The 13,110-nt window shown below is 36.3% G+C and overlaps 1 protein-coding gene and 1 pseudogene across 1 annotated transcript in view; one reads left to right on the plus strand and one right to left on the minus strand.

Annotated features, from left to right (window-relative positions):
- Positions 1–10,152, minus strand: part of gxylt2 (glucoside xylosyltransferase 2) — a 13,895-nt gene extending 3,743 nt beyond the window's left edge. The window contains exons 1-5 of the mRNA XM_016476707.1: positions 9,750–10,152; positions 4,906–5,101; positions 2,936–3,067; positions 2,589–2,840; positions 1,786–1,909 (exon numbers count right to left, since the gene is read on the minus strand). Of these exons, the coding sequence (XP_016332193.1) occupies positions 1,786–1,909; positions 2,589–2,840; positions 2,936–3,067; positions 4,906–5,101; positions 9,750–10,018 (973 nt within the window). The 5' untranslated portion in view covers positions 10,019–10,152. The remainder of the gene's footprint in view (positions 1–1,785; positions 1,910–2,588; positions 2,841–2,935; positions 3,068–4,905; positions 5,102–9,749) is intronic.
- A 719-nt stretch (positions 10,153–10,871) lies between these two features.
- The window catches only part of LOC107680722 (protein SHQ1 homolog), a 33,305-nt pseudogene continuing 31,066 nt past the window's right edge, over positions 10,872–13,110 (plus strand).

Consider the following 13,110-nt stretch of genomic DNA (forward strand, 5'->3'; position numbering starts at 1 on the left):
CAACCATAATTTTACGAAGCTACGAGAATAATTTTTGTGCGCAAAAGAAAAAAAAAAAACGACTTTATTCAACAATTCGTCTCCTCCGCATCACCCTGGTGTCATTTTGGAGAATATTCGCTGGACGTAAACAGCGTATGCTGTTCTGTGTCAGTTGCGTCGCACGGATACGCTGTTTCCGTTCAGATCAAATCACAACAACGTAGGAAACAGATTTGGCGTGACGCAGCTGACACAGAACGGCATACGTTGTTTAGTCCAGCTGATACTCTCCAAAATGGCGCTACAGGGTGATGCGGAGGAGACAAATTGTTGTGTCTATGCAGGGTCAGACAGCTCTCAGATTCCATCAAAAATATCTTAATTTGTGTTCCGAAGATGAACGAAGATCTTACGGGTTTGAAACGACATGAGGGTGAGTAATTAATGACAGAATTTTCATTTTTGGGTGAACTAACCCTTTAATAACTGCACCCAGTCTTTGTCACACCTGTTCCAGTAGTATTTACCTACACAAAAGGGCCTTATCTCTATAAAACCAGATAAAACAGCAACTTTCAGGAGGGCGAGGAAAGAAAGAACTGAAAAAAAACTCTCTCATGTCATCATATCTTTTTGATTTTCTTTTTGAGTACAAATGGAAAGACATAGGACCTGGCTTCCAGCTCTGCACTAGAAATAACAATCACAGTTGGAATTTTTAGTTGAGATGTACATGATACAAAGCTGCAGGGCTTCACAAGTCAAATAAGTAAAACAGCTTTTCAAATTGGATTTAAGCCTCCAGCAAAAACATAATTAAACTAGTGCTGTAACACTCTAGTGCGCAACAAAAATAAAGAAAGGAGACAGGTTTCTATGCCAGTTTCAAAGATTAACTGAAAAACTTCTCTTACTTTTGGGTAAGAAATGGGTAAGATGCACTGATGGTATCAAATGGTATTATCATGATACTTTCATATAACCACCACCATGTTACATGTGCAAAAACATGATAATACTACTGAGGTATTTTGATATTTACCACAGTATGTACAAAATCCTTTCGATCACAGCATTGTCATGGTACATGTCCAAAACCATGGTAAAACCAAAGTATTTAGATATATACCATGGCAGTATTTACACAATGCTCCAATGTCCTTCAAGGAATACCCATTGTATTGCCATGGCACATGGCCAAAAACATGGTATTAATATAGTACAAGTATTATGATGTTATCATGATGTACATCATGTATTATTTACAGGATATGTCAAGGCATTTAAAAAAATACCATGGAAGTCCAATAAACATGGTATAAATATAACACGCCCCCAAAAAAACATGCTAAAACCAAGGTATTAATATTAATATTTTTATTAATTTACAAAGTATGGTTCAGGTTTTTTTTTATTATTATTATTAAATAGTAAAGCACTATTTTAGTTTTCATTCAGTATCTTAAAAACTATCGTTTGATTAATCTTTATTGGCCAGTGTGGTCCAACCTAGCTATTGGTATCGGTATCGGTAAAATCCACTATCAGTCGACCTCTAATATTCTTATGTATTACCATGGCACACGTCCAAAAACATGGTATTAATAGTATATGTCCAAAAAACACACTAAAACCAAGGTATTTTGATATATACCATTGTATTTACAGCATACTCAATGGTACTTCAAAAAATACCATGGTACGTGTCCAAAAAAAACCACTGCATAACCATAGTTCTTTTTTGCTAGTGTTGTGAAATCACACATCATATTCAAGCATGTCTTTGAGCAAACACACATGTACCTGGATTGTAGTGGAAGATGATGTTGAGGAGGTCTTGGTCTCCCCATGTGATGTGGTTCTTGTATTTCTGATAGAGAGGGTGAAGCAGATTTTCCCACGACAGACCGCTGGCGATCATGCTGTTCTGTAAAATCAATAGTGGCAGGTTATTTTCCTCAACAGTGAGTCTGGCAGCCACTTTTCAGACAGCTGTTGATATGGAAATTGAGGTGTTTTTCAGAAGAAGAAATTTCCTTTTTGTCTTCCCAGACAGCCTCGAAGATGTGCTTGGGTTGGAAATAACACTTCTAGCTGAGTTACAGAAATATGCTAATCCAGACTGCTGTCACCCACTCGCACTCGATGGATGGCAATCAGTAGGCTTCCATGATATCACTGCCTACTGAAAACAGCCTGAGGTTAAAAGGATTTAAATGTGCAAAGAAACCTCAGAAGACACGTGAACGCCAAAGCCTCAGCCCACTATCAAGAGAAATAAACCACACAAGGAAAACACTGGCAATATCTAGTAATAACCAAGCACCATAAATAATGCAAAAAGATATGAAATCTAAAATATTTACAAAAAATATTTTCTGTTTTTAATATGTATAAATAAAAGTGTATTTAATAGAGATGCATGATCAATACTAAAATTCTAGCTAATACTGCTGCTAATTTTTTCAAGTTATAAAACCAATAAATGATGAAATGAAATGAAAAAAATATTTATTTATTTTAAAAATAAAGCACAAAACTAAACTAAAATCAGTCATTTTATCAGTCATTTGACAAAAAGTCAAGTCAATTCTATTGTTTCTTACCCTGAACGGAGTACTACGAATCCGTGTGAGGTTCATTAGCATGACCCCTGAATTGACCCCTGTGACTCCATAAAAGGGGTGTCTTGCGAAGCGGCTATACCAGCCGATCTTGGGGATCTCGTGCTCTGGGGCCATGGCAGCTAGCTGAGTGCTGTTGAAAGCCTTCAGAAACTTCCAGATGTCATCCATAGGGCGAAGAAAGAGAACATCTGTGTCCACGTACAACAGCGAGTCCACGTCTTTCAGGATAACCTGATATCAGAGGAGATACTTGGTTACAGTTGGTGTGGTGAGGTGGAAAGCACAAACAAATGAAGACAAAAAATTAAGCAGCGGCGGGAACCCACGGGAAGAAACAGCCTCTGGGCAGCACATGGCTTGAAGAGTTTCTTCCATTCGTCTGCATTCCCCACAGAGAAGGTGATTGGATATATGCTATAGTGAAACCTGGAGGACACCGTCTGAGGCCACTGACTGAACTGTGAGAGGAAATTGAAAGATTCAGTCAATGTCATGGCTGTCAGTCTTCAGTAAACCACAAATCTATTGCTTACAGGTGTCAGTGAAGAGAAGAGTGTGAGGAGACCTATACCAATCCTTCCAAAAAGCAACATTTTGTTATGTTTGTAAGAATTGTGATTTATAGAATGCCATATTGTTGCATGGGTAAGTCCCAAAGATGTCTACCCATATTGTTACACCTTGTTCTAACCAAGTAGGACATGACATGTTTTAACATCTTAAAGATCAATTTTCCCTGCTTTCAGCTTTGACACAAACCAGTGTGTAATTTTATGATTTTTTTTTTTAGACAAATTGCAAAAAGTAACAAATGTAGCCATTTTGTGAGATTTTTGCATTGTGTTTTTGTCTAAGTAAAATGTGTAAAAAAAAATAAAAAAAAATTATATATATATATATATATATATATATATATACACATACAATAATAAAAATTAATAATAAAAAAAGTATTAATATCACCAAAAACTGCACAAGTCAAGTAATATGCAAAATTATTCAGAATCAGAAATCTGATCATTTTCAAAATGCATTACACCAACACATGCAGCAAAAACTGGGTAAATAAATAACAAAAATTAATACAATTATTACTTTATTAATAATAGCCATAATATCAAGTGACTGTAAACTTGACAGTATTTTTTTGTAAATTCAACTGTGTAAATTTGTTAGATGCATTTCAACAACAAAACATATTAAATTCTTATAAATATATAAAAAAAAATGTATTTGAAAAATAAATTCAACTTATTTTTCCATCCTAACCATACATGATTATACAGTTGGTTGCACTTTATTATTCCCAGTTGGCAATGTTTTTCCTAGCTGTCCAGGACCCCATTAGAACAGACCTGCAATCCATTTTTGGGTCATAACCCATCAGTTAAGAAGTACTGGTTTATAATATCCTGCTGACAGCCAAATAACTACTGCTGAAAAGGCTGCAGAAAAAAATATTGAAGAAATCTTTTGAAATGACATTGCATTCCTTCACTATCGCTCTTCAAAGCTTTCAGTTCCTGTATCTGCAGCAATACGGTGCAAGACTAGATCAAGATCAGTTCTAGGCCAGAGGGCACTTCTCAAAAAGCATCGGCTGTCTGAGTGTAAAAAAAACAAAGTACTGCTATTTTCAATAACAGTCCCTCTGTCGAGAGAAACTATTAGGACTGTGGAGAAAGGCCACTCTACCAGAAACTGAATAATGAGTTAAGTGCATGCTAAGAGATGGATAGATTTATGCGCAAAGGTTTCTCACGTTACCCTCCTCACCAGATTGGTTGTCAGGGTTAGCCTGACATTGTCTGAGGGTTACCACAAAGCCACTAAAACAAAATTGACACTAGGGGTTCTATCAAAGGTGGTCTGTTTAAATACAATGAGAAATTGTATAGCTAGTTACTAAGAATGTAAAAAGACATTCAGTCTAATAATGATTAGAATTACTATAATTAATGTCAAATGAACAAAGCAACATTTTGGTCCAAGAGAGCTGCATAGTTAGGGGATGAAGCTTTGTCGAAGGTAAAATATAGCCCACTGCAGAGATAAAATAGCTGGAGAGCCAGCAATATATTCTTTTCACCGGGAACTGAGATACCCATTACACAGCTTTTCTGAGAATAAAACAAACTTTAGATAAGTAAAGATACTCAAATCATTAAAAAAAAAAAACATCAGAAGGAAAAAAGAAAAAAAAAAAGACAATTTTAGGTCACCGGTCAACTAGACATTACCATCAACATTAAAAAGCCACAGCAAAGATAAAAGAATCATGGTACAATGCTCTCACCCCTTTTTCAAATTGTTCGGCCAGGTCCTCCTCTGCAAAGATGTGAAATTTGATCATCTTTATGCTGAAGAGCAGTGCTGACTTAACCATGTTGAGCGTTTCATCTAGACGGTTCCCACAAGCCACCACTGCCAAGTGCATGATATCCTCTGCTTGTGTGACCTTTGACCCAGGACGCCCCACCTCACTTTTCTGCCTAGAGGTAAAGAAAAAAGCTTAAGTCCATCAAAACTCATCCAAACTGTGACATCAACAACAAAAACATCTGGTACGAATCAGCTGGGTCAAACCGTGAGACAACACACTCGTGAAATATTCCTTATGCTGCGCACGGTTCCTCTGGCACATTGAAAGCCTCATTTAAATGATTCAAGGGTAAACAATTCTGAGTCAGAGTCAGACCAACTTGCAAGTAACTCGATGTGAGGACAAAAGGGCAAACTTAATAACAAAATATATTTTATAATTATTTATATTAACCTATTATTAAAATGAAGTATTTAAATTATATAAAAATTTTTAACATTTTTTACATAACTATTTTACCATATTAAAATTAAAAATATTAAAAATGTATTATATATGCAGCACACAAGATGTCACCTGTAGAACTTTTTCATCTTTATTTCTCAGAGAAATTGATTTAATATCAACCGATAGTTTGAAGACAACTTGAGATATTAAACATGCAGACGAGCAGCACTCTTGTTCGTCATGACCCGGAGTTTCACTCATTTCCTTGTCTTGAATCTCCATCATAATTGTTATTGGTGTGATGTTTGCTTTTGTGATTCATGTTGAGTCTCTATCACTCCAGGGAGGCAAGCTCTCTAACCCTCAAAGTTCTACCCAAGAGACGACCTCTGGGAAAAAAGTCCTCCATTTATCCAAGGCTTTGGTGGAGGAAACAAATTCATACCACAAGAAAAGCACGCAGCCTTTCAGGCAGACATCAAAGAGCTTCCATTAAGTCAAGGACATGCAAACACTCTTGCTCTCATTTCAAGTGAACCACAGACCTTGATATGAAGTGAAATAAAGAATAGGAAAAACATGGAAACACCTTGGGCTTTGACAAACGGGAAGATGGGATATTTCCAGATCTGACAGTTCATTTTCTGATTTTTCTGACTAGTAACATAAAAGACTGTAGAATCTGCTTTGATGGCTGTGGTTTCCTGTGGAAAAAGCTTCCCTTGTTTACAGCACTGCAAATTAAGCAACAGGAATTGCATCAATGGTCTGATTGAATGATGATAAACTATTTATTCTTTTCATTTCTTCAATCATTTGTCCACTGAGAGGCATTTACTCTTTGATCCTAAACAACGCATCAAGCATAAGACCAACACACTACTGAATTTGATTACTACTGAAATGTTCTGAGCTTATAAAAATTCTTGCAGTCTGAGTGGACACATCTGGATTTGCTACGCAAGCCAATGAATCGCCTGCGATTTTGAATGCGATTTTGCGCAGCTTGTCAGTGATCTACGGCTCTGTGTAGTAAATGCCGCTCCATCTGAAAGCACGTACTGGAGATTTACTACAAATCACAGAACCGGCTTTACTGACGAGATGAGCATGAAAATCGCATTCGATTTTTTGCACAGCCCTAGTTTGTGCTTATTTTTGTTTTTTAGTTTTGAAAAAGTTAATTAAATTAAAAAAGTAACTTCACGTTAACAACTGTAATTGCTTTAATATTTTATGAAGCAGGCAAATATTTTGCATCCAATTATCTGTCCCACTGGACAGCATGGGATGAACATAAAAATAGAATAAGCTGGCATAAAGCAGATCTGTAATGTGCACGATGCACAAATCACCAAGGCTTCCCACAATCCCACAATCCAGCGTGAAGTGCAGCATAATTTCAATTCATCTTAGGCTAACAAATCGTTTCAAGGGTTTCCTTTTGGAAACAAACAAACAAAAATGCATTACAAAAAATAATAGAAATACTATTCTGACAGATTAGGTAGACCAAAAAAGCATATCCAGAACGAATATGATGGCTAATTGAAGCCAGCCCCACAAGGCTGAGTGTATGGAAATCAGCCAGTGCTTTTCCTAGAGCTATGCACCGCACTCTATAATCTAAATTATTAGCACTTTTTCCCCTCTTCCGAATGTCTGCTGCATACCTATCCTGGCAGAGCCAGCTGTTCCATGGCACCCTGACTTTAAAACCTGAAGTGAAATGCTAGTGTGCTCCAGGCTAAAAGATAAATATCGCAGGGGAGGAATAAACTCATTGAGAGGCGAGGGTAACAATGGAGAGATATCTGTGTTTCGTATAGAATCTATGATAAAAAAGAGGCTAGAGAGACACACACACAAATGGAGGGCTCTTAGTCTTCCTTCATGACATGTTTATGGCTTCATATAATGTAGCTGCCACGCGGCAGTTGCCTTTAGTCATAGCTGCATTACAGATGACAGAGCGAGCTATTCTTTTAGACACTTATTCCTAGGTGCTGCAGGAACGTGTGCAGTGGTGTTTTGCGGTTCTGGAAAAACACAAGAGAGGTGTTGTGAGCAAACAGCTTTCCAGTAATGCAGATTCCTTTGGGAAAGGGTCTGAAAGAAACGTGAATTTACAGCTGCATGCTTGTTACTTCAGTGTCATTTGACGTAGTTGCATTAAAAGAACAGCTCACCCAAAAATGAAAATTCTGTCATCATTTTCTGACCATCATGTCATTCCAAACCTGTATGACTTTATTTGCTCTTTGGAATAAAAAGAAGATACTTAGAAAAATGCCCATACAGCGTCCAAACAATGAAAGCCAATGGTGGTCAATGTTATTTAGACTAAAACTGTTTTTTGTAGACGTATTTTTGTAGGCCAACCCGGAAGCTCACATCACCATGGTTCCCTTGACAAAAAACCTAAAAGGATTTTTTCATTGGCTTTTGGATAATTGCAGAAAATAAGCTCAGTGGCCAAGAAAAGTTTATGATTCATTTCTTACATGTTTTTTTCATCATGATAATCTTCACAAATGAACACAACTTTCATGAAAGTAAGCCTTAACACAATCCCTAAAAGTAAAAAGCTAAACATAGGTACATGATGCTTGCATGACTTTAATGTCACTACCATTAATCTTCAGTCATCTCTTTCAGCTTTTAGAAAAAAAATTATAATTCCTGAAAATTATAATAGTTTGCAAGAGCACAATTCTAACATGCAGGTATTACTGATATACTTTTTGTTGTAGAAAAAAAATGTTAAAATATCATGAGCTTATTTCAGAGTTTTAACCAAAAACCCATTGACTTCAGGATGATAGAACTAGAAGTGCTAAAATGTCTGAGTTTTGGCCTATAAAATTACATATTCTCTGTACCACTCCATATTCTTCAAAATATCTTCATACAGGTTTGGTATGACATGAGGTTGAGCACATGAAGGAATTTTTCACTATTCTTTTTAATAATAAAAATATAGAAATTAGAGATTGGGATCAAAAGGTTTGTGTTTGTTAGAGCCCTTGTGTCAAAACAGACCCTCAGGGCCCCCTGTTCGTGATGAAACATATCAACCGGGACACATTTGTCTGTTTTGCAGTAGTGAGGCGGGAAGCACGTCTGGAGGATGCGCTTAAAAAAGTAAAAACGTGCGGAAGAGTTAATCACTTCCAAATAAAACAACAGGTCATACGAGACAAGACGGTTTCACCCCTCCTCCTTCCTCTGTGGAGATGGATAGGGAGCCAGGAATTAAACACGTAGAGCGTTTTCCAAATCACACCCTCTCATCCCTCCTGTTTGTACAGTGGATCTGTTTAACTAATTTCCCTGTGGCTGCGTTGGCCCTTTGCATTGTGGGTTTATCAGCAGAGAGCATTCACAGGGGTGTGGACATCAAGACGGATCACTGCTGGAAACCCAACAGGAGGGTCAAAGGGTTGAGACATCTCACAAATGCAATTAGTGGCGTTTATGTGAAGCTGTCAGAAGGGTGATAACATATGCTTGCTGAAAGGAATGCAGGATTGATTTTACACTATAAAAAAGACATCCATCTATAGTTCGCCAACCTTGACATTATTGATTTTACACTATCAAAATACTGACACAAATGAACCAATCTTCCGTTCACTTAAAGGATGAATGTGACAGCTCCTTTTAATTATGTCTCGGAAAGGGCGGATCATCTTGATGAATAAACTGCTCCATCCTCCACTCACAAGGGACCGTGTTCACTCACTCAGCACAACCAATCATTGATTTTGTCCTCTGTTGAGACCCTTTGGGAACGAGGCATCTGCATTCAATGTGACCTTTTCAATAAAGCCATAATGAAAACACAATTGAGATAATTGTGGCTGAGATGCACACGGGCTCTTGGACTTGGCTTTGCAGCATGCGCAGTGCACACTGGTCTCTGGTAAGATTTAGTAATCTGGATGTGGGTAGTGCAAAAATAATGTCATGCATGGTTTCCTTGTTACATTAAGAAACCTAAGATTACACAATCAGTTCAAGACATTCTTGGCTAAATCTCTACTGCCAAAGCAGGCTTTTGACAAGACTGTCTGGTTGGACTGACAACCGGGATAAGGTCAATGATTTATGGATTGTTATTAAATCATGCATTTGCACTGCAAATCACACTGAGGTCATAAATGCCCTTAAGAAACTAAAGCACTGATCATGTGCACAGAAGGGAGATGAAAGGATGCCTATATATCAACTCCAGTATAAGAAAAACCCGTGTTATATTATATTAAAACGCTTGAATACATCTTGACAACTTGAAACACATATTTATACATTCTGCTTTGCATCAAACTGGTTGTTGATCATGATGTTGCACTTGAAGAATTTCCTACCGAGTCTTTGCGATGACATTCCCTCCTCCTCCGCTGCTCAACTTCGGCTCTTTGCGGATTAGTTTCGGTGGCTTTTGTGGCTCTTCGTTGGTTTGTTTCGCTTCATTCGCCGGTGCTATATCCTCGATGTGACTGAAGGATTGGGAATGTTTTTCTTTCGCAACTTCCTTCAGCGGCGGCTCGTCCGCAGCGTTCCCCCCGAAAAAGTACAAAAGTAGAAAAACTCCGAAACATACCGCGATCGCCACAACCTTGCAGTGGATCCTCATGGTGAAAAAGTGCTCTGTCCGCTTGGAAATGTTTTAACCATGGCTCTGGTTAAAACACGGGGACATATTTGTAGTGTGCAGCCATACTTCTTCATTTGTACTGTGATGATGAAGACGATGCTGCTCAGCTTAGCGCCGATATCAGACACGTACATGAATCTCTGAAGGCGGACCTTACACTCCTTACCGTAATTCTTGTCATACTTGTGACATAAAACCGTAATACCTTACTGGTGTAAAAAAAAAAAAGAAAGAATAAATAATAATGATAATAATAATAATAATAATAATATAAATACTTTTCCAGTGTTTATTTTTTTTTTACATAATTATTATGTTTGTCCATATTATATGAAACATATTTGTTCATATTTATCGTATTACATTATTATATGTTATATATAGCCATGTCTAGCTAGTTGCCAGGAGGATATTAAAACAGTGTCTGAGATAATAATGTTATTTTTATATATTGCAGCATTGTATGTTCAAATGTAGCTATTGGTTCACACTTCTGATCAGTTTCTCGATTAAAAAATAATCTGCTGAAGGGACAGTTCAAATCAGAAAACAATTTTTTTGTTTTGCATTTTTATATTTATTTATTATATACTTGTTTATTTTTTTTAATTCATATTATATTCATTTTTCTTCTTTATTAACTTGTATAAATCCATTTTGACTGCAGTTTCCATGTGTACACAATACTGATTTATTGAATTTGATTGATACATATTTGAAATTACATTAATGTATTTAATCATTCATCTTTGCCATGTAGTATTCCAGTGAACATTTTTGTAGTCCTCCTTATATGTGGCATTACGGTAAAACATGGCCAGTCCAGAGTCCAGAGAGCAGGAAGCAGTCCATGTGCTGCATTTGTGCTACTGATGTTGTTTAGCGCATAGGAGTCTTTACAGAAGAGATGTGAAGGTATCAGTTTTGTTTTATAATGTTTATATATTTTTTTGCAGTTGCCTTATTTAAATCGTACTATACCATTTGAAAACGTAAAAGTCTTAAATAGTGCATGGTCTTGTCTGTTTTATGTTGGCATTAACATTGCGTGTACAAACAACATCAGCAGACTTTTGACAGCTTCTAATCTGCGTTGGGTTTTAGCTATCATTTATTATTTTGGGTTTGGTTTTATCCTGTGTGCACGTATCATATTAGCATAGCGACTTTGGATACTTGGATGACATTTAGCAAGGTGTTCTTTTATTTTAGTCCTTAATACTTTCAGTGAATAACAGTGTTGTGTTGAAATAGAGTAAAGTTTCAGTTGAAACTAATCAAATAAAACAAGAGGTTTATCGTGTGCTAGTCGGCAAATGGGTTGTTTATGTCTCATTGGGTTCAAATTGAGTAACCACAAGGTGGTGTTGTAAGCTGCTCTATTCTTTCTACTTCTCAAATATCTATTTGAGTACGGACTAGTTAGACTTTATAAAGTCTTCACGTCTTATTACAGTGCTAAGCAGTGTTGGGGAAAGTTACTTTTAAAAGTAATGCATTACAATATTGCGTTACTTCATAAAAAAAAGTAACTAATTACGCAACTTAGTTACTTTTTATGGAAAGTAATGCGTTACGTTACTTTTGCGTTACTTTTAAAATCTGGACAGGGCTTGCTTGTTTGTTTTTAAACTAAAAAAGTTCTATTTTTGGCAAATATAAAAGCCTTTTCACACCAAAAGTGAAATGAATAAGCCTCAGGCTGAAGGGAAAGTAAATTTACGTCCGTACAGTAGAATGCAGAAGAAGACATTTCAACACACTTCAGCAATAAAAAAAGACACATAAATGTTTTTCTGGAGTAATTTTTGCTTATTAGTATGGTTGAACTGGATCATCGAAGGTCAGAAGCAAAGACGTTGGTTAACAGAATGGCATTAAATACATAAGGGATAGTTGTGTTGTTTAACATTTAATTATTGCAGGTTTGCGTCATATTCTGAGTTGCATTATTTTTATTCATTTTGAGGAATACTGAATCTGTGTTTTTTTTTTTTTGTGAATGAGATGAATTAATGCATATTCATATTTATTTTAGAGCTACAGTAACATCTTCTGATTTCTCTCAACATGGGGACAGGAGAGCTGTCAATCAATAAATTGGAAAAAAAGTAACTTGCGTTACTTATTTGAAAAAGTAACTCAGATATTCTCTTGTAAATTAAAAAGTAATGCGTTACTTTACTAGTTACTTGAAAAAAGTAATCTGATTACGTAACTCACGTTACTTGTAATGCGTTACCCCCAACACTGGTGTCAAGTAGTAACTTTTAGAGATTTGCGCACAGTCCAAGTAATGGGAATCTATGTTAACTGTAATCTGTGATGATTGTGCTCAGTTATTTTTTTGATCAGTGAAACCTGCCAAAATAACATGATTGATAAAGTAACATGATATAACAAAATAATATTTTCATCTTTTTTCACAAATGATCCTCTTGATCTTGTTTAGTAACATTAGGACTGGTTTCAAATTATAATAACACTGTATTAGCATTCCTTTAGCCTTGTTTACCCCTGCTGACCAGTTTGAGATGTCTGAGTAACTGTTTGTGTTTTTCTGTCTTTTGCTGCAGTACTTCACCATATGTAATCATGATAACACCGGCGTTTGAACTGAGTCAAGATGCTGATTTCCTTACTGTGCTTATTCGTGTACCCTACACCAGAACATCTGAGTTTGACATCTACATCCAGGGGGAAGATTTTAAGTTCTATGCCAAGCCCTACTTTCTCAGGTGACTTAGATGCAAACGCCATGATTGACATTCTGTTAAAACACGGGAAAATACTTGTAGGTCCTAATATAAGATGTTTACAACACGTTTTATCTACAAATACTAAGACGGAGACCCAAAAAAGCATCAGGACAGCTCATCCACACTTAAATACATTACATTGTAAGTTATCAGACACTCAGACAAGTTCTGAGAAAAGGTCTGGAATAATTTGTTTGTAGATGTCATTTAGTTTTATGTTTGGTTATCTAAAGCAGTGAAATTTATGTATGTGCTTTTTGGTGGCAAATGCATATATCATAATAATATACACTTACATATGGAGATTATATA

Source organism: Sinocyclocheilus anshuiensis, unplaced genomic scaffold, assembly GCF_001515605.1.
Source record: "Sinocyclocheilus anshuiensis isolate Anshui unplaced genomic scaffold, SAMN03320099.WGS_v1.1 scaffold396, whole genome shotgun sequence".
NCBI classification, from domain to species: domain Eukaryota; kingdom Metazoa; phylum Chordata; class Actinopteri; order Cypriniformes; family Cyprinidae; genus Sinocyclocheilus; species Sinocyclocheilus anshuiensis.